Here is a 23156-nt window from a genome sequence, read left to right as displayed (position 1 = left end):
GTCTTGGTTACGTATGTAACCTCAGTTCCCTGATGGAGGGAACGAGACGTTGTGTCCCTTATGCCACGAACACGTATCGTATTCTGCTGCAGTTTGAGAGGTCTCAGGCTCTTCAGAACAAAGGTAAGTGAATGCTGCACGCCGGCCTCCTTTTATACCGGATTTCCGGGGGCGGAGCCCGGCATGCAAATTGCATTCGCCAAATTTCATTGGCCTTTTCTATAGTAGTCAGAGTTGATTGGTTCTCAAGGGCGAACCCCATCTGTCGTTCTCGACACAACGTCTCGTTCCCTCCATCAGGGAACTGAGGTTACATACGTAACCAAGACGTTTGTCTTACATGAAATGTGGTAGTAGATTTTGAATGCATCTGAGGGCCATTTTCCAAAAGATTTGATTAAATGTTCCCTGTTGAACAGATGTAGTTGCAGTTCATTTTGTAAAAAAGGAAACCAAAGCATATTACTATTATACCCAGGAGTGATATAATGAAAAAGCTTTCTATTTTTGGTAGTCTGTTTCAATATTTAAAATTCAATTGTTGATATAGCTCTTTACAAAACAGAAAAAAGAAAATAATGGGAAGGAGATTAAAAATAGAGAGCTTTACAACCACCGTAGCAAGCCAAAGGCAACAGTGGCAAACTCCCTAAGATGTAAAAAATATGAATACATTTTGCAAGTCACTACTAATGCTCGAAAGTCGCTTTGCTGTAGTGTTTGTAAATACATGTATAGCAACTATATTGGCCTAATAAATGCATACTTTGCAATGCTATGCATACTTTCAGTCTGCGCAGAAAGAGCAACTCCAAGTTCAATCTGGAGTGACTTATTTGAGTTCTTGGTCACAAGTACTTGTGAGAAAGTCTAAGATGAATCAGAGCTTCTGCCAAGTCAAATCCTTCAGCTCATGACTACTGAAGGCACACGACTGACCCCAAGTAAAACTCAAAACTGAAGCTCATAAATTTTTGCAATACTTAATAGCTTTATTCATATTTGGAAATGACAGCAGTACATCACAAACTGGAGAGGTTAACAAAAAGTCCCCTTTCTAACTCATTATTGTGTTTTTAAAGATGTACATATTCTCCAAATAGTAATATCAAACAGTAAATATTAGGTAGAACTGAATAACTGCAGTGATTTTGAAACAGGATCACTAATGTGGATTTTAATGACTTTATATGATTTCATTTAGATGGGTATGTATGATCTAGGCTTACCCGCAGTTGACAGCAGGATAAAGATGACGGCCAGTGTGTTGAAAGACCAGCGGCCGTGCATGATCATCTCTCTGCCCTCATGAAGACACAGTGGGTGGAGAGAGAGTGTGTGGGGGGGGGGGGCTTTAGGGGTCAACACACACTCATTGCTCGGTTCCTGGTGGTCATAATCTTTATACGACAAGCTCTAAAAGAAAGAACAAATATAGATGCTTAAACTTCACATAGTACATGCATTGCTCAGCACAAGGAATTTATGGACTCAAGGTTTGTTATTTGAAAAATAAATTATATATATGCCATATTTTTGTTATATGGACTTTGTTTTAACAGGCATTAATGTTTAAAAGTAAACTATAGTAAGACTAGTGCAGATTAACTTTAGTAATGCAAATGAAAACAAGATTTCAATATTTCAAAATTTGTCTATGCAATAATTTGTTCAGCATAAAAAAACTTTGTTAAAACATTTCTTCAATGCTTTGTCATCTGAACAGTCAAAGTGATAGTACAACCAAACATGATTATTTTGTCATCATTTCCTCCCTCTTGTTATGTGAAACCTGTTTGACTTTCTTTCTTCCGCAAAAACCAAAAGATATTTTGACGAAATCTTACAATCAAGCTGCACCGGCACCCATTCACTTCTATTGTATTGTATGGACACAATACCAATGGAAGTTAATGGGTTCCTTCAAATATCTTCTTCTTTGTTCTCCAGAAGAATTAAAGTCATACAGGTTTGAAATGACCAGACGATGAGTAAATGATGACAGAACCAACCTACTGAACCGACTATATATCTACTACTGTAGTGCATCCCCCATAACCACAGTTTTGTTTTTCATTCACATTCATTTAGAAATGGCTTCAATCCTGAATTGAGTTTTCAGAACTAGTAAAACGTAAATATTTAGATTTGTTCTGTTGATGATTGAAAGAAGCTGTTCCATGAGAGCTGTAAAGAGACTTTGGTTAGAGTTGTCGGTTCTTGTAAAATGGAGGTCTGTAATTTTTCAACCTCCTCAGAGAACTTGTGACATCTGAGCAATCCTCTCTGTTCTCTGGTTACATACAGACAACTTCACTGATAAGACACAGTTACAGCTGTACAACAATCCTTTTATCATCACTATTAAAAGGGAATTATAAGAGATTGATGATAAAAAGAAAAATTGATGGGGGACATTTATGTACAACATCGACCGAAGATAAATAACACATCATCACACTCATGAAGAATAGATGCAACGAATTTCACATTAAATGTGATCATTCCTTATTGATGATAAGAAAGTACCATAGTTGGATATAGATTTAGTAAAAAAAAAATCATCAATGATGATCAATGTTAATGTTTTTTAGGTAAATGTGCGAATTCCTTTTTGCCGTCTTTCAAAAATGAAATGATAAATCATTTGTCATTATCAGTGCATTTATCATTGTCTTCCTGTTTTTATGTGTCTAATGTGTTCAAGCACATTGTATTGAGGAGTACATTGTCATGATTGGTGCTCAGGCTCTATAGGGCACATTTTGCCAAATGTTGTAAATCATTTGGACATAACAAGCATACAGAATATTAAACTTTACTAGTATGTAAAATATTGTTCCATCTTCAATTTGGTTCAGTTAAGGTAAATTCATGTTCCGGTTTTCCCAATCCATGCTTTACCAGAATTTCAGTACAATGTTTCTAGTGCTATGTATGGAAGTGTCTTGTGAACTTTTCTAGAAAGTTGTCTTCGGGTAGCAGGTTGTGACGTGCTATCCTTACAGGCAATTAACTATTGATGAAATGGAAGTGCATTGCATATTGTATGTATATAGCTTAAGGACTTTTCATGAACATCTGGATGAGTGCTTGTATGTGTTTAGCTCCTAGCTCAAACTTCATCAGTTTTTAAAGATAAATCAGAAACGCCACCTCTGTTTTTCTATGTGTTATACCATCTATTTTATATCTTTCTGTGTGTTTACACAGCAGTCAGCAGGTCTGTGTTTGGTTTACAGCTACACTAACAGCCCGATCGCTCTGAGCTGGCCGTCTGTCATAACACGTCACCATGCCAATCCGCTTCCCTCACCCTCAAAACCCACTGAATGGCTTGTTGGCAGTCACAAACCCTCCCTCTTGCCAGCATAAACGGAAACACGCCGCACATACACAAAACACATTTTAAATTCATGCTTTTGGCAGACGCTTTTATCCAAGCGTATTCAAAGTATACGTTTGTGTGTTCCATGGGAATCGAACCCATTGACTTGGCATTGTTGGTTTAATGCATCAGTCCAGTGACAGGAACAGCACGCACCAGAGGCCAAGTAGGCAAACAAACTGTCATACAAATTTATACACATTCATATTGGCAAGATAAATTCTCATTTAAATATTAACAATTGCATGCAAACATGCTATAAAAATGTATTCGATAGTACTAGCAGACTGCAACAGGTTGGGGATTTCCTCAGGATGCCCTAGAAAAGAAGAGTTAGTGTCTGTAATAATTGTTTATGAGTATTTGCTTATTGTCCTGAAGCTCAGTTGATATATTACCGGTGCAGAAGTTGTGGGTTCAAATCGTAGATATCACACATATTGATAAAAACATTTATCCCCTGAATGTGCTGTAAGTCCCTATGGAAAACAACATCTGCCAAATGCCGCAAATGTAAAAATACTAAAATACATGTAAGCATATGAAAGCATCATCTCTGTTTATTGTTGTTTCTTTTAATAGTCTGAGAATACAATCGAGGTCTGAGAATACACCGAACATATGCTGCGTGGCTCAGATGGAAACTAACGCAGCACTTTTATATGCTAAATCAGAAAACAAAAAACATATGGCAAACAACATTGTCCTACGCACATGCACATAGCTTTAATGTTACCGTGGAAACTCGGAGAAAGTGGAGTCAACGTTAACCAGAACCTGCATTGTATGCCAAAGCCCACCCCTATAAATACTGCATATCTTGTGTACAAAACTTTAACACAACCACACAAATACAGAAATCAAGACATTTAATAATGTACAGTATGTAATATATAAAACATACTTGACCCATCACTTACAGAAAGACCAGTGATGCTATTAAGTGATGCTAAGTGGTAAGCTACTCAATGAGTACTCTGTTAAAATACATAGTTTTCCAAATTATGGTCAATGTCCAACAAAAACATGATAGTATGTGGTATACTATACTACCGTGATTTTACATGGTACTCATGGTATACAATGTAAAATCACACAGCTTTCCAACTTTATACACACATTCCTGCATTCATACACTCCACCTGCTCTAATGGTGTGAGAGACATCATGTTTTATATAGAGAGCATCTTTAAACGTGTGCTCTAATTCTTTGACAAACATTTTTTCTTCTACATATGCGAGTTCTGTTCAGCCGAGAAAAGAAACAATATTTATGCAAGCCGTCTGGAAATGTTTGAAATAAAGACTAAACGACAGATGCCATTAGTAACAATGAAAAATAAGGATAGCGTTGGAGGAAGATGTTGGTGTTAGAAACAGGCTCCAAGAACACAATGTGTTCCTGGGAGTGTGGATCAGTGGTTTTGTAGAAGCATGCAGCATATGGCTGTGATTCTCAAACATTTGTGCCTGAGCACTGCCACTCCTGGCAGTACATCACATATTGCTTCAAAGAAGGAAAAGTGTGAAGAACTGTCTTCTCCCAAGGCAACACTACACGGTGTGTTTATCTATTCCTCTCGGATGAGTGTGAATCTGATAGTGTAGGTGCGTTCATATGTGTAAAAGGGAGAGAGAACGGGAGGTGCTCACGTTGCCTCCGAGCATCAGATTTGACTCGAGCGTTGCAGGAGCCCGTTCTTTCTCTCCGAAGATCAATTAATATTTATATTCGTATGCTCAGAAGTCATCTGCATACCTTTTTTCTCCTCCTGCTGAAGTAGATACAATACTTTGTGAATGTGTACGATTGCTCGTTCATTATTTATTAGGGAAGGCTTTGCACGCCGATGTCAGTTTAGAAGACAAAACATCATCCTTTGATACTAAACGCTGTTGTATGAACAAGGTCTTTACAGTTCTCTTGGTTGCGATGGGAGTTTTTCCTTTGACATAACCGGGTAGAGCTAAGGAGGTCTGTAATACCTGGAGAGAGACATTCACTAGCATTCCCTTTCATCTCAATGGCAGGTGCTCAGCGGGCGCAGGACCCCCGGAAGGAGACCTACGTTACATCATGGGTACCTGTTTTTTCCCCACTTCAACCAGAAACAGCATGTGACTAATTATCGTTAAATGTGTTAAATTTACTGTATGACAGATCTGATTGGATGACGTGTCCCTAGCCCATTTCATGCATCTTAGAGCCTTTTCTTTTAATATAACAAAATACTTTGTTGCAATTCTATGAAAATTTGTATTTAATCAGAATATTGACACAGGGCCACCAATGATAAAAATGTTTTTTGCACGCAGAATGGTGTAGAATAAAATCCATCAGTAACACCAGTCAAACCTTGAACTCCTGGGTGGACCAGATGACCTGTTCCATACACATTACTGGACAGAATTCAGTAAGACCCCTCTCATAGGAAAATGAACGTGCCAGGCAAAAAGACTGTGTATAAAAGCCAGTCCCTGTATCATGATTTTAGATCATTTTGCTCATTATATCCGACCGATATTCCCTACGGTTTCTGAAACGTGCGCAAGAGTTTGAGCTGGCGCTGACAAAAGGAGGCACTACTTACGGAGAGCTCACTGCCCGAGCAAACTATTCAAGATCAGAACCGCTGCAGGGACAAATTTAAAGTGTCTCTGAATTTCAATTATGTCCCTCAGTTGTTGGTCTTTTGCCATACTTCCACATGTCTAGACTATTTGACAGCAAAACTTTGTCCCTCCAGATCAACTGACTCTACTATAAATCAGAAGTGAATGCAAATCTGTGAGTGTGCCCCATTCAACTTGCATTGTTCCTCTAAGATGTCACAATTTGTGCCATAAGATTTAGTGTTACTTTATGACTCTGGCAGACTATAAGAATGCAAAGTATGCTACTAGTGTACTAGATATGGTTTAGGGTTTTGCTGGGGCTTAGCTACAGTTCTCTTAATGAAATGTAATTATACGAGTGTGTCAGGCTGAAGAGATCAGGAAAAGTTCATTTAGATAACATGAACTAGCGTCGTAAGCATTGCCATTTAGTACTGTACACTCTCTGTTCTCTGAATATCCCCATAGTTACTGTAACACCAACATCCATAACAAACAGAGCAAAAAGCTGCTCCAGCAATACAAACAACTCATTTACATGCATTGTTGTGTACTTGAAATTTCCCCCTTGACATGCTCACGATTGACACCTTTTTAAAACGGACGAAAGTATAGACCACACTGGTCCAGAAGCACTTCCGGTTATTTATTTATTCATGTTATTATTATCAATAAAGTCTTACAATTATAATGAATTCTGAAAGATGTTCGTTTAACATTTTAAATAGGTTAGAAATATTAAATTGGTTGTATTTTGTTTAAAAGTTTGTGTAGTGAAATAGGATGTTCCTCTTGACCACCGTTACACCAGCCTTGTTTATGTCATCCGAAGTGGTCTATAGAACTCCAGATGTTGCAGATGTCTTCCTTCCTCTTTTCTTTGATAGTTTGATAAAAAATGAATCTATTGTGTGTCAGTAATTTGACATATTTGCATGCATCTTGCTGTAGATTTGCCACTGGGAGAAAATACTTAATGTTACTTTCAAATTCAATGTCATACAACAATCTTCGATTTTTAAGTTTGGTGATATGAAACACTAAAGAAGACTTATACCCACCTAAATAATGTCTATCTCTGTGAATAACTGCTTGAAATTGGTCATGTTGGCCTTTTTTACTCATTATTTGTTCTCTTTTTTTTGATTCCTAGGACGTAAATGCAATAATTGTCTGTTTAAATTTACATTTATTCATTTGACAGGCGCTTTTATCCAAAGCGACTTACAAGTAGAAGAGCATATAAACATTTTATCAACACGCTTAACAGTAAATAAGAGATCAACAGCCACAAATAGCCTTTATATCCTCCATTTCTCACTCCATTTCTGCCTAATTCCCTCTCTCACTCTCTCTTTGTTGTCATCTCACTAAAGAACAGTTTATGGCTCCTCTGTGTCGTTTTTCCCCGCTAATGTGAGCGTGATGGACAAATGCGTATTCATTACACGCATTAAAACTCATTGTTTTTAAACATCTGAGATGGCATTGTGTGTAAACTTCCATCACCTCCACCACATTACAGTGAGTCAAAGGGGAAATACCTGCAGTATGTTTGACTTCAGAAGCATCATCTATACCAGCCGTAACTGTGCCACAGGCATTTGCTGTTTGAATCCAAAGCATGAGTTGTAATAGTAGGTCTGTTGGGTCTCATATCGTTTGTGTGTCTTTTAACAAACGCATTCAAAGCACACCGGCTGGAGCCATCCAGAATGGGTTGTTTCTAATTGAGCGGTAATATCTCTCTCTCTCTCTCTGCAAAAGCCAGATAACCAGTGCTGCTGGGGCAAAAGTGGCTGAAATATGGGCTTCATTAATACCAGCGCCTTTGTTATCCTCCTAAACGTATTTCTCTGCTACGATATGACGTGCCGAGGCTAAAATTAGCAGCCTAAATTTGGCTTCCAATTCATGGAGACGATTTTCCGGACGGCGTTTCCGAATGGCCCGACACTAAATAAATACGCAAGATGATAAATGAGTTTAAACACGGGGAAGGGAAGCAAATTAGAAAGTCTTTAAGCACATGCTGAAAGATTCCTGGGTTGTACTGCGTTTCATTCACAAAAATACTCGGGTGGTCTCATAGACGTCAGATGCTACTGATGTAATGTTTACACTAAAATATTCGTAATGATCGTAGATGTCATTTAGGAAGCCAGAAATGGAAATTCAACAGCTGTTGATTTGTTGAGGAGATGTGTCTATGTCTAGCTGTGAGAGTTCTGACAGCTCACTGTTGTGATCCATAGAAAGAAGCGTGAGAGCTCAGTCCAAAATCGCTCCTCACTTCTCAGCCGAAGACATGTTTTGATAAACTGAAGTATGCTTGAGTGTACAACTGACATCTTAACCACTCAAACAAACACACACATGCACACAGTCTGATAAATAACAGAGGTGAGGAACCCAATTAGTGGTGAAATTGAAAATTCGGGTAATATTTACTCGCACTCTTGTCATTTCAAACATGTATGACTTTATTCCCATAAACACAAAAGAATATATTTTGGAGAAAGTTGGTAGCCGAACATCTTCTATTGTATGGACTCAAAATCAATGCAGGGGGGCACGGTGGCTTAGTGGTTAGCACGTTCGCCTCACACCTCCAGGGTTGGGGGTTCGATTCACACCTCCAGGGTTGGGGGTTCGATTCCCGCTTCCGACTTGTGTGTGTGGAGTTTGCATGTTCTCCCCGTGCCTCGGGGGTTTCCTCCGGGTACTCCGGTTTCCTCCCCTGGTCCAAAGACATGCATGGTAGGTTGATTGGCATCTCTGGAAAAATTGTCCGTAGGGTGTGAGTGCGTGAGTGAATGAGTGAGTGTGTGTGCCCTGCGATGGGTTGGCACTCCATCCAGGGTGTATCCTGCCTTGATGCCCGATGACTCCTGAGATAGGCGCAGGCTCCCCGTGACCCGAGATAGTTTGGATAAGCGGTAGAAAATGGAATGGAAAAATCAATGCAAGTGAATGGAGTCCAGTTAACAGCATTTTTCAAAATAACTTCTTTTCTGTTCTGCACAAAATGGCATCTTTTCTGTTTGAAATGACAAGAGGGAAAGTAAATGATGACAGAGTCTCCATTTTGGGTGAACTATCACTTTAAAATTGGTACACACACTGCGACTGGTTGTCATTTTGTTGTTGACTTAAGAAGTTCATTACATTTTCCCCCTCCAGCATCCTTTATCACTTGGCAAACACTTTGCAACTTACGCACAAGCTTAGCCATCCACGCTCCTGTTTCCAAGTTACCACAATATCTCCTGACGTTCTCTCCCCAGTGCAGAGCAATAGGAAAATTCAGACGCCCATTATTTATTCCACATAAACCCAAACAGCACAGTCAGGCTCCCACATCATTATTATCTAAGCTTAAAGATCTGGTGCATCGTCTCAGGTGACAAGATGTATCCAAAACAGCAGCCCCGTTATACTCTTCGTCTCCATCAATATTGTCAACTCCATATATTCACTTTACTCATCGAGCTTTCAAGTGTACAGTCAACAAACCGTCAACTTCAATGCATGAGTTTAGATAATTTGAATGCACTTTCAAACAAGAAAACAAAGTGCAATCAATGTAAATGAAAAGCAGAGAACCATCCTTACCTCCTTCTTGTGTCTTTTTTCCTGTTGAAGTCAGTTTGCCTGATGTTACAGCATGTTGAAAGAGTCTCCCGCTCAGCGCTGTATGCTGCGCTCGCACAGGTACGCGCTCATCCTGCTGTTCCAGTTAGTGTACAGTCACCGACTGCCGTGTGCGAGTAGATGAACGGAGGTAAAGAGGAGGGGAAGCAAGCACTTCTGCCCTCTTCCTTCCACGCGCTGTGCGCCTGCACTTAAACTGCGCGCAGACAGAGCGGCTGAGCGAGAGAGGTAGAAGATGGGAGGGAAATGGGGTGTGTTGATCAGGTTTGCCTTTGTTTTTGTGGGTACTAAATGTCCCCATAAGGGTATCAAAACATGATATCACCAACATTGTAGAGACCAGCTAATGGTCCAAATAAGGAAAATAGCTTAACAGATGTAAGGGTTGGCTCATTCGTAAGGACATTTTCATTATTTACTCATCGTAAATACAGAATGATTTACCTATAGAAAGCATAAAATGATCCGTTTTTGCTGATCCTTTCTATTGAATGGAAGTAAATGGTGACTGCAGCAGTGAGTTTTTCAATAAATGTCTTAAATTTCCACACATATCATTCGTCGTAAGTGGTATGGGCTACTGTTATGATGCTTATATATTATGGTGGTGGATTTGGCTTTTTATGGAGCTTGACAGCTTCTAGTCCCCATCCATTTTCATTACACGAAAGCAAGCAGCCAAACAAGATGATTAACATCTAAAATGGTGTTTTACAAATAGAAGGAAGTCATACAGGTTTGTAACAACGCAACGGTTATTAAATAATACATTTTTAGGTGAACTATCCCTTAAATAAACAAAAGCTTGATACAAAGACAATGCAAGTCAATGAAAGATGCCCCGATCCAATATAAAACAAGCATGTGGCAATGTTTCTGCGTGTATCCACCACGAGTGTCTTATATTTATGAGTGGGTGAATGCTGCTGAATGTGTGTGTAGGTGAGTTCTTCCCACACGTGTCGCAGGATTTGGCTGTAATCCAACGGTTGAAGGCAGAAGGTCAGTATTGGCCCACTAATGAGGAATGGTCAGGCTGGGATTCTGACAGACGGCTTGGGCTCAATCAACACTGTCTTTCTTTTCAACACTCACACATTCATTCTCTTCCAAGCTTTTTAAATCCCTCCTTCCATGGATGAGGATCTCCCTTTCCTGAAAGTAAAAGCGAGAGAGAAAGCTAGACAGATGGACTGATGGAGTGAGCGAGATGAACAGTGTGTTTGTAGAGATATTTTTTTCAAACGAGAACATTCCAAACCCAACTAGCAAACAGATCAAACCACTTTATAATGACTGCTCCATACCAACATCTCTACTTAATAATAATGCAAACAATCAAAGATTCACTCCGATTTATGAACCGTCAGCAGCTCATTCGTACCGATTGATCTGTTTGTGAAGCTGGAATGCATAAAGTGGCTGAAATGCTAGAAGGGCATAAAATGACTATTTAATGAAAAGGAGAAAGAGACGAGACGACCTGCCATGAAACAAACACAATTGTATATTCCACAAGAAAGGATGTGCGGTGGGGGATGTGCTTTTAAAAATTACAAAATTGTGTAATTTCTGAATTTCTTGGTATTTTAATGATACCCATATTGACAGTTTGTGTAAACCTTGAGAACCCATGCAATACCAAAATAAGAGTTTTTTTTACAGTATCCAAAGACTTCTTTTTATGGACGTCTTTGGTGAGTTTTAACTCGTTTGTATTTTCATTTGCTTAGTGATTTAGAAATTACATTTAAGAATGTTAAACATTTGCTATTCATTTTTCTTAAATTTCCTCAATCAAGTCTTTTTCGTTCATTAAAACTTTCTTTTCTTTTTAAAACTAGTTTTCTTGACTGTCTCCAGTTGAGCTTATTAAATAGGTCCATCCCCGAATAGAGAAATTTGTGTTTCTTCTTAACCCAATAACAGAAGATAAAAATCATACAGACACAAAATGAGCAGTCCAGAAATTAACAGAACACAATGATACTGTCAGTGTTCCAAGAATGTGTGTTTGTGAGGTCTGTCTGAAAAAACAACAACAACAAAGAACAAACTGATGCTTTTTATTATTTGCTTTGAGAGGAGGAACTTTTTAGACCTTTTCTGCATTTTTTCTTTTATGGAAAGAATCTGCTAATACCAATAGAGCAATTATAAAGTCTGTTACTAAAGTTAACATTGTGATTTTAAAAAGAAAAAGTTGAGTTTTATTGTGTTGGATGTGTGTGTTTTCTGAATATTCATTCACCAACCCCCCACACCTTCTTGCTGCTGCAATACGCAGTACTGCACTGAGCACCTAAAGCAGGACAGCTGCATTATGACATACCTCTGCAGTCCGGATGACATGCACCAACATAGGCTTACAGACACAAGCTTACACACACACGCTTGCACAAACACACACAAACATGCACGCTTGTAAAACGCACGTTAGTGTGTATCCTGTCCTCTCTCTATCTCTTTCCTCTCTCTCCCACACAGACACCTGCATATGTAAAGATACAGTTAGATATCATGTCCACATTTAAAAACGTCTATTAATATCTCAATCTTCTCACCCTCTTACATCCATATAAACATGCACATAGTCAACATTTGCTTCGAAACCAAACATGTTTTTTGAACATATAAAGATGCGGCATTATCAAGTTGGATAATAAGTGCCTGTCACAGTTTAAGAAATTCATGATGAGCACTTGCTGCATTTCTTTGCTGAATAAAGTTAATAAAGAAAAACATGACGGATGAATGTTACCATTTTGGTCCATCGCGCATGCAGTCCAGGATTAGTTTTTTCATGACACTTCTCATTTAGTTTGACCTTCACTCAATCCTGTAACTAAAGCTAAATTTCATGTTGCACAGCCTGGCTCACATTTTTGTTAACTTTCTTTGTCAACATTGGTAGTTGTAGTACCGTTGGCATTATCTGACATCACAGATCAGCACACATGCTGGAGCACATCATTATTTCATGAAGCTGGTGCAGGAATCTTGTGTTCCACAAGAGCAGATGTTACAGGCTTGTGATCAGCGAGCCTGATTTTGTTGACCAGAGCAACAAATAAGGCCTGGAGAAATAATGAAGGGGTGGGGAAGATGCACCAAAGGAATATAGAGGAAACACAATGTAGTGGAAAAAAGGTCAGCGAAAATACAAGATGAGAGAATTTTTTTGAGTTTACGGTACAGTTTTTGTAATGTTGTATATGTGTGATTTGTGGAATCTATGTTTTGTAGTAACGGATACAACTAGCGTAAATTGGACACCACAACTGGGTGGATTTAACAGAGAAAGACCAAAGTTAAAAGTGAAGAGCGGAGCTGAAACCCGAGGGAGGGATTTGCTTCTGCCAGAGTTTGTCAGGTGAAATACAGTTAACAGAGACCTCTTCCGCACATTCCTGCCGGTGTCACTGGCTTTTATCAACATCACCAGCTGTCTGGAACCACATACGGTGAGAAAAAGATTGAGGAAGCCAACTTGAGAGAGAGAGTACCAAACAACTTTTATAGCCACAGATGAGTGCATCATGTTGGGGTTTCTTCTTAAAAATCTAAATTGGTTATCAAATGTTATACATTCTTTCATAAAATAGAAATATTGTATTTGTTGGAAAAACACGGAAAAAAGGAATACGTTTATTACCCAACAGGAATAAGATTCATCTATTGACAGATTAATGCATCCTTTTCATCCTCGAAAAAAAAAATCAAATAAAAGCTTTTGATATGTGTTTGACATTCCAGATGAAAATGCCTTAAGGGTTAAACTCAGAGTATGTATTCTCTCTCTTTCAAATCACAGCGAGTAAACAAGAGTGCGGCACTTTCACTGCTCTCCAAAGAGCTGCTAATTATAGGTAAATCAATCTGCACTGTGTAAACGCCTTTGCTGATAGAGCATCAATTTAATCTACAGCACCATTTAGCACATTTGTGGAAGTACAGTTTACAGGCTCGTAAATGTGCAAGTGTTTCATTGGGCCATATGTAACGTTCCAGGAGAAGTCGCGAAGGAAAAATTACTTATAATTAGTGTTGTGTCTGTGTTCTGTTTGTTCGCAATGGATCATTTTTAGTGAATGAGTTTGAGTCATCCGGTTGATCTGAACAATAAAGGGTGAAAGCACAGACTCTCCTTCCAAACATACTTTCTGAAAGCTGTGCAGGTATACTGTCCTATAATAAGTAAATGTGACCCACAAGCAGTGTTTGTACGGAGCACAACCAATGAATAACATTGGCTTTAGGCAAGGTAAATGAGGCTCAGGAGAGAACAGCTAGTGTTTGACTATACCCTTCACATTGGGCCCTCTTAAAAGGACATGTTATATGTATAGTTTATACTATGCTGTATATAGCCTATATATATATATATAAAGAGTGCACCATTTTGGTTACTTCTCATCTTATTGCATTACTGACATCATTTGTTCTGTCAAACAAAAGGTCTTATTCCAGACCTCAGTTAACCTGCATCCGGAGCAACAGAAAGCACTCGGTGTGCATACCGTGATGATTTCAAGATCAATGGCGTACAAGGTCAGGGTTTAGTCAAAACAGTGTGTTTAATCAGAACTGGAAAGGGCTTCCCACTGATTTTATCTGGAAATGTTTAGAGATGACAACCATTGTCATCACTAGCTCTGCGTTGCCATGGCGAATCAAACGCAGCTGCTTTGAAGAAAAGATTTCATCTGAAAGGTTGATATCCCTTTACAGTAAACAATGGCCGGTTTTGTTTTTGTCCCTTTAAGAAAAATCACTTGGTCGAGTTCAATAAAATTGCTGTTGTGATGTGCAGTGGTCTAAATAATAAAAGTCACAATAAATGCATTAATTCAGGCATGTGCCTTTCCAGATGTTCTCCATGCCGTGTCACTGGTTTGATTCAAGGCATTCAGCACTTTACAGATGAACTGTTTGTGATGTAACATTGTGTCTAAGGGGGAGCAGAGAGAGAGAGAGAGAAATAGATGAATGGAAGAGCATAAGGGATGTGTGGGTGGACGATGAGATCTATTTCTGTTCTGTTTTTTTCCACTACAGCAGTTGAAACACATGACTACAAACAATTACAGCGGATTCACATCACCATGCTTAACACAACAGACTGTGCCTTTTAGTTGAAAACTGTGGAGACATGTTGACTACTTTTTTACTGCTAAACTGAAGAATTTGATAATCATCAATGCTGCAAATCACCTTAAACCAGCTTAAATTGTTTTGCTGGTCTTAGCTGGTTTAAGCTGGTCTTGCAGTTTGGCCAGTTTGTAGGCTGAAAAGAGACCAAAACCCTATAGAGACCCAAAAACAGACCAGTTACCCAGTTTGAGAGTATCAAACTTTTTCAAGCACTGGTTTTAAGAAAATAGATTTTTATGAGCTTTTTATGCTAGAACATAAACTTTTGAACTAAATGCAGCCACATCTCTCAGCAAGTCCCTGTGCAAGGTCATCTAGGCTGAGGTATATGGAGAATGCCTGGTGACACATGCTCCAAGGATATATTGTAAAAATAGGTACGTCTCCCCCAGGCTGCACAGCTATTGGCCCCAGTCCAGAACCGGCATGAAGGCAAAAGTCACCTCTCCAACACAGTACCTGAGAAAGTGACATTGATGTGTTGTGATTTCACTGTGGCATAAAAATAGATTTGAAGCATTATTCATATCTACAGGAAGAATGCTGAATGATATGCGTGCAGATCTTGATGTTTTTTTCACCAGTATACATAGATCCAAAAACCACTCATGTGGGACGATGAAGATGAGCGTTAGATTGAAATGGATTTAGAGAGGAAAGAGCTTTTCTGCGCAGAGAGATGAAACTAACAAAGTTTCTAACAAATGAGATTCCAAAATTCTCTGAATGATTATCAGACTATCCTTATTTTGATGCGGTTAAGCCTGTTAATCCAACCCAAGGGTGCTCGGAGAGAACCGGGTTTAAAGGCGCATGCAAACATAACAAAGCTGTTAATAAAACTATTATTCAGTTTATTTAATTCTGTGAAAGAGTCAACCTTACCATGAAAAAATTGAGTTTTTACCAAAAGTTTTACTATACTTACAGCACAGATATTAACATTTATCATACCCATTTCATGTCTCTCTTAAAGTTTTTAAAGCATTTGTTTTATTTTCAGTGCATGGTGTTTCATAGTCAGGTAAGGGCCATTTTCAGGATTGTCAAATCCAAAACGGCAAATATTCATCATAAATGGGGAACATAAAGTAACTGTTTTATGTTTTATAACGACTCATCTCTTCTCCATTCGTAGGGTATAATTTCTTCAGGTTTGTTCATTTTAATTCACAGAAATCCTACAAAGTTTATCGTCTCCTAAAAACTGTCCTTTTTTTGACACATCCGTAGGGTAAAATGTAAAATGTTCATTAACCTTTTTTAAAATAGTGATATTTTTTCTGATGTTTAGACTCTATCAACAAGGGTTTAGTAAAATATAAACAAATGGTTCAGTATATGGTCAGTAATACTTTCTCCGAGCGTCAAATCCATAAAGCAAAATATCACATCCATAAACGCTGGAATTGGCCAGATGCAGCCTGAGTCCATGATATGTTTGGGACTTCTCTGCCTCAGATATTGGGAGAAAAGTGTGTGAAGCAATGCAATTATTTATGAGATTAACATTGGCACACAGTGACCAAACCAAGCACTAACACACGCATGTATTCTTTTAGATTTCAAGTTATCATTATTGCGTATTTCTCTAATCTGAATGGACAAGCAGTGGATCAGGAATGGTGGTATTCTGTTATCATTTTTAGTATTCTACTTAACTCTTTCACCGCCATTGACGAGTTATTACGGCGTTATTACACTCCTTTGGGAAAAAGTACTGAATCCCAGAGCCTAGAACGTATATGTTTTAGCGTTTTTTAATGATTGTTCTGAGTGGAATCTGGGCGGAATCTTTGACAAAAAACGTTAATTATCTCAGCTGTTTAATCAAAATGATGCATTTTTGAAGAAAATCCATAGATGTGGGTAGGCCACATCTATGGAGTGATTAAAAAACGAACAAATGAAGATAGAAGAAAGTGATTTCTTTTGTTTGAAAGCTGAGACTCTGTCCTTTCATTTGACATATTGCTTGTCCATATATTCTTTACAGAAAATGTACTGTGAGCCATCAAAGTTGGGTGAAAATGTTAAAAAAACGCTGGCGTAGGCTGGCAATTTTTTTTTAAAGCGGCTGGCGGCGAATGCAACATGTGATATCTCTTTAAATGTGGGAAAAATACCCTTAATGTCTATATTCATGGTCAGCTTGTCTTTTGGCATTTTACTTTGCAAAGTTGACAGGATGCAGCTGTTACCATGGCGATGTATCTGCTCCGTAAAGTGGTCCTTGGGAGTGCAGATGAAATCCGTCAAATGATTTTCTCTTATTTTTCATTAGGAGCTGATTGCATTTGGATGGACTCATTTAGGATCTTATTAAAGTGAATCTTGATGAGAATCAAGAAATCTAACGACATTATAGACCCTACATTTGATTCTGTCTGACTCATCACCTATCCACAAACTCTGAGTTTCAATTGTCTATTTCCAAAGACACCATGGTACGGCATGTCAGAATGTGTTGTTTTCAGAACGACCCAAAATGCACAGTGAGAACAGTTTTGCATAGATTCTCACAGACCCGCCATGTTTTTTTCCTCAGAGAAGTTGCTTGTGGGCAGTAGAAGTGTCACACTTCCCGGCTGTGAAACGCAGTAATGAACTACATTTGCATTTCCTGAAGGAAATTCCTTGCAAAGCAGCAATCTTCTACAAAGCTTAGGTTTAAGCCGTTAGTTCATAAATCAAATCCCCTTTAGAGACATTTTGCTGTTGTCATGATGCTCTGTGCTCTTCTTGTTTATAATTCAGCACTAGGGAAGAATAAATGCACATTTGGTTCGGTGTGAAGTTGACATATAAATGATTAAATATACAGAAGAGAAAAGCCCATCATAAATTAGTATGTAAATGGATGTGAAAAGTATGGGAAGTGGTGAATTAATAGCAGAGGTTTAAATGGACAGTAGTGTCTCATTGTCTACTTACTGAATCCTTAGAATCTAATTAAAGCTAAATATCAGACCTAAATAATGAAAACCATGTTTACACATAGATTGTTAACCTTGTGAAACCTCTGAAGATGTCCGAGGACATCATGGAGCTCTTAAAGGAACAGTTGACTGTCATTATTTACCCACCTTCAAGTTTTTCCAAATCTGGATAAATGTCTCTGTTCTGAAGAACACAGAGAAAGATATATTACAGAATGCTTATAACCAAACAGATCTTAGACCCCATTGAAATCCATAGAAACATTACTTTATACATTTCTTTGCTCTGTTGATCGCAAAAGAAGATATTTTGAAGAATGTATGAGAGCAAACAGTTTGGGGCACTATTTCATTTTTCCTATTAAAGTAATCAGTGGGTCCAAGAACTGTTTGGTGACAAGCAATTCAACCTAGATATTTATATGGTTTTGAAAAAACTGGAGAATAAGTAATTCATGACAGAATTTTCATTTTTGTGTGAACTGTTCCTGAAAGCTGGAAATGGTTTTGCACTTTAGAAGGTTGTAATTTGGCACAATTTTAAGCTTTTTACCTCTGGCTCTTCCCTATTTTTAATCTGGCCCCATCAAGGTGATAGGTGACACTTAGAAATCCTTCACAACGTCTCATTTGAGCTGATAACAAATTGCAATCAACAGGTCAGGCAAATAATTAAAGAGGAAAGAGGACGAGATGATGAAAAGAGCACTAATGATTATACGCATTGTACTGCCTGCAGGTTTAAGCTTTGGAGGAATATCCTCATCAGCAGCACCGTCATCATCATCTTCATACGACCGTGTTTGTATGCGTGATGTGTCCTTTCGTTCAGCTAATCAGGAGTATGCATGAGTCTCTCTCTCATTCTCGAGCATTTAATCAAACTGATCCTAAAGTCTAATCAGCATTAAGGATCTGTTCCATCAGTATACAGGTTTATATCCTACGAGCGTGTATCTGCTTCTCACCAATTTGAGGGTGAAACATCAAAAATGCAATTGATTCTTGTGGAGAACAAACTTAAGATTTTTTTAATTGAGATTTAAGAAGAGATCTCTCAACAATGTTTATGGGGATCAGGTTTGTCAACATCAAGTATACAAAAAAATGTATATACATTTTTTGTGGTCTCGTGAAAATTCCCTATTTTAAGAGATGGCGATTGACATAGTGTTAATAATATACATATGATATTATATTATTATAAATAATTTAGCACCTGTATATACACCAATTTCTCTTTTTCATTCTTAGAAGAGAAAACACAAAATAAAAGATGAATTTGAAGATTTTTATCAGATTTCATTGTAATAAATTTGTCTAAAATAATTTTGGCCAGATTATTTCATAAATGTTTTATTTTGACAACCCTTATTCACACAAATCATAAATCGGTCGTAAAACATAACCACAAAGACCCACCTCCAACTTTACTGTTCAAAAATGTGGTCGGACCGTCGGAGCACCTTTCTTGCAATTTCACTACAATTATACATTATTAACAAATTTTCATGATGGTGTGTTGCTATTGTGTTGTAAAATATTTTTAAGAAACATCTGAGACAACGTTAATAGACAACAGGGATCTCCATAAAGTCTCCCCAGCTTTGATGGAAAAAACATAATTATTCTCTGAATAAAGCTGAATGTGCTTTTTTTCGCAGCTGATATTTGGATTTAAAATCCCCAAAAGAAGCCAGATAGTTCCATCCCTTTTAGCTCACAGAGAGGTCTGCTGTTCAAGCGAGAGCAGCAGGGGTGTCCTTTATGCCGACGGCTGGTGCATCATTGACCCGTAAATTGTATTTCTTGACAGGTCACCATCTGTCACCCTGGACCAACAGAATGGGCCACGGGACGAAAAAATGTTATCATCGAAATGGCAACTTGTGGATTGAGGGAAATGTTGGGAGCAGGAGGACAATTGACTCAAGACAAAAGCTTCAAGACAAATAGAGCCTTATTAAAAGCAGAATTTTTTTGGGGTGCTGGATTCTGCCAAGAACGATTCTCGCTGAGCTCTATCTCTCAGCATCCGAGTAAATGAGAAAACGAAATCCGGCCATAAAGTCAATAATCTTAATCACGTACTGTATATTATTTTGAGCTGTTTGAGATAAGGTTGAGGTTGCAGATGAAAATTAAAATTAAAATTATGATTTGCGTATGGATTAAAACAGTCAAGACATGACTGCCATTGTCTATTCTGAAATTATTGTTTGTTTTGTTTTGTCTAAGTCCGTCATTTGGCATGATGAGTCTTTCGTCGTCTTGGCTTCAGCATTCAGAGTGCAAACTAATTTATAGAGTCACTTCTCTGCCCAGACTTTTCATTTTAGCTGGAAATTAAATTATAAGGCCGTGTTGACGAAATTAAGATGATTTATTATGCACGCACTCTTTGACCGTATATTCTTGGCCCACAGGTTTCCATGGTGACAACCGACTTATATTGGTCATATCAAAAACCTTCTGTTGTTCTTGAATATTCCATAATTTTACAGTATTAAACATCAATAGTAAAGACCTGACCATCTGTGAGGAAGGAATTGACCTTCTTTACAAAAAAATTCATGTGTTTAAGCAGTCACAATGCAACCCGAGAAAAATTTTGATAAGAGCCTTTTCATAACGGTTTTCCAAGTCCTCTATGATCATCTCCTCTGAGATCCCAGATGGCATTTTGATTTCTACCATCTTTGGAGAGCGGATTTGCCCACACCAGATTTTCGATGACGACTGTACCGTGAACACATGGACAGAGAGAGAGGTTAAGTGCACTGAGAGAAGTGAACAGCTTCTCGGTACAAGCCGGCTATTGAGGGTTGTAGTAAACATTGGAGATGGTGGTCTAGTGGGTTAAACCACTGAACTGGTTAATCAAAAGGTTGCTGGTTCGATCCCAGCAGCCACCACCAGTGTGTCCTTGAGCAAGACACTTTACTCCATGTTGCTCCAGGGGGATTGTCCCTGTAATAAGTGCACTGTAAGTCGCTTTGGATAAAAGCGTCTGCCAAATGACTAAATGTAAATGTAAACATGACAGGGTAGTGGATCACTCAAGCTCACAGTTGAATATTTTTCCGTTTGATATTTGAGACTCGGTGAAAATTAAAAAGTGAAGGCACATTAAATCTGCATAGACGTTTTAAATATGGTTTCCTAGAGAATTTACTATGTGTACTACTTCACATGTTGTTCCAAATCTGTATGGCTCCCATAACAAGGAAAAATAACATTTGATATTGATTTGATTTACTGTATTTATATGTTTATCTCTGTGTGTGATTAAATAGAGCAGTTGTTCTCTAAACGGGGGCCCACAAGATGAATCCAGGGTGGACACAGTTTTGTGGCATTTTATGAAAAATAGAAATTTATTATAAATTTTGTTCAATGAAAATAACGAATAAGCCCATCAACCAAAAGATTGATGTTCCAGCACTGTTAAATAGAAAATGTTTAATGTAATAAAAATTCTACGTATTTATTTTTGGGGGGGCCTACACAAAGGGGGCCTTACAACAGAAATGTTTGAGGACCACTGAACTGGTGAGTAAATTAAACTTTTAATAAAGTCACTTGCATCTCACCTGCATTTTAGAGATCACAACCATGTCACAAAATGTTGTCAGATTTTCCAAGTCTGCAGAAGTCAATATTATTAAGACCCAGTTTCACAAAACAGGCTTAAGGCTATGTCCTAGACTAGAATGAATGTGTAACCTGGCTTAACTCAATATAACTTGCCCAGAAATATCTTAAAATATATCAGTGCCATTGTTTTGTCACAAGATGCACCCCGGTAATGCATCTTAGAAGGCGTTTTTTTAAAAGCGACAAAAACATCTTAATTTAACTATGGTATAGTCCATCAATTTACCCTCACGATATGCAATACCAGATTATATGACAAACACTCTTCATATTATAAAACTATAATATACCATACTTTTAATAATAAATGTATAATTTCTGTTTCTCCAGTGCAGTTTTAGTATGACATCTGAGACAAACTTGACATTTAAATGAAACATGATTTCAAACTCCATCAAATTTCCTGAATAATGAAAGCTCAACCTTTGAGAAAATTTCATATAAAGGCATACTTGTTATATTCTGCTCAAGTATTGCTTTAATCCAGCCTCAAACAATTTCTGCTGTAACAGTGGCTACTCTCTCTGGTGAATGAACGTCCTTCTTACCCATTCACAGCATGCCAAGGTAGAAAACAAACAGTCAGCAATTATTTTACACTGCTGGGTAGAAGAGGACATTTCAAGGCTCGTTCCCTCAAGCTTTCAAAAGCATCTGTCATTATAATGACATATTTGTTTTGCTTCTGTCGGCTTTCTTAAAACACTTCGAACTTCCAGGAAGAGCGTTAACCTTGGGCCGAAACTTCAGCTTTACAGTAAACAGAACCTCTCACTCGGACTTGGAGATGGAATTTATGTATCTGGCTCCAATACAAAGAGACTGTCTGATAAGACCTTCAAAGATTTGTGATGTGAGAGAAACATTCTTGTTCTTGTGGAAAGCATCTAATGATAAAGTATCAGTTTATGGCTTCTTTGAAAATGTATTTGTTAATAATAGTAGGTATAAAATTGACATATGCGAGTCATAACTTCAGTAAGCCGTTTATTTACGGCTGTTTTTCTCACATGTACAGCGTGGTATTAATAAAATAAAGACAGGAATTGGACACTCAAGCCAATATCCAAAAAAGCTAATTAAAAGCTAATGCAGAAACTCGTGGGTGGTTGATGGGGGGGTTAATTAAGAATGAATTGTCCCAGCTGATAGATAGCATTATTTATGTGTATGTGCTGTCTGCATCATCACCCGGTTTACTAAAGGCATCATGCAAATTCTGTAACCGCACAATCATACCCATAAACTGCTTTAAACTCAGTTTGTCAGTGCTATTCACATTTTTGCAAATGGGTTTTGGTTTCAGCAGACTAACATGACCTGGCGTGCTTTACTGAGAATGCACAGTTTCCACCACTGAAATCCACAAAGAGCTCTGAAGTGTGGCTGTCTATACCATAATATATGTCGGGTCAGAAAGCTCATCACCAATCTGATGATTAACTGCTTTCACAATAAATTGATCGAATAGAAATTCAATATACTACCTGTTTTCTGTGGGTGGTAATAGCATGACGTTGATTTGAGGAGGAAGATCGAGCTGTAATTTATGAGCATGATTTACATAAACGGGAGGAATGGAATAACGGTTGCTAAAAGGAATAGTTCAATCAAAAAGTAAAATTCTCTTACCATCATGGCATCTAAAATGCATATGACTTCCTTCTTCAAGTGAATGCAAACAAATAATTTGATATTAAAATGCCGTCCTGTTATTTGACCAATACATGTACATGGTTAGTTGACAT

At 38.0% G+C, this 23156-nt stretch overlaps 1 protein-coding gene and 1 long non-coding RNA gene across 3 annotated transcripts in view; one reads left to right on the top strand and one right to left on the bottom strand.

Moving 5' to 3' along the window:
• Nucleotides 1–9890, bottom strand: part of shisal1a (shisa like 1a) — a 28363-nt gene extending 18473 nt beyond the window's left edge. For both annotated transcript variants that reach the window (XM_056748632.1, XM_056748633.1), the window contains exons 1-2: nt 9620–9890; nt 1230–1416 (exon numbers count right to left, since the gene is read on the bottom strand). In XM_056748632.1, the coding sequence (XP_056604610.1) occupies nt 1230–1296 (67 nt within the window). In that variant the 5' untranslated portion in view covers nt 1297–1416; nt 9620–9890. The remainder of the gene's footprint in view (nt 1–1229; nt 1417–9619) is intronic.
• LOC130421005 (uncharacterized) overlaps nt 1–23156 on the top strand; it is a 96115-nt gene that overhangs the window by 23861 nt on the left and 49098 nt on the right. The gene's annotated exons all lie outside the window — the stretch shown is intronic.

Source organism: Triplophysa dalaica, chromosome 5 (genome assembly GCF_015846415.1).
Source record: "Triplophysa dalaica isolate WHDGS20190420 chromosome 5, ASM1584641v1, whole genome shotgun sequence".
Classification (NCBI taxonomy): domain Eukaryota; kingdom Metazoa; phylum Chordata; class Actinopteri; order Cypriniformes; family Nemacheilidae; genus Triplophysa; species Triplophysa dalaica.
This window is presented reverse-complemented; position numbering and strand designations above follow the sequence as displayed.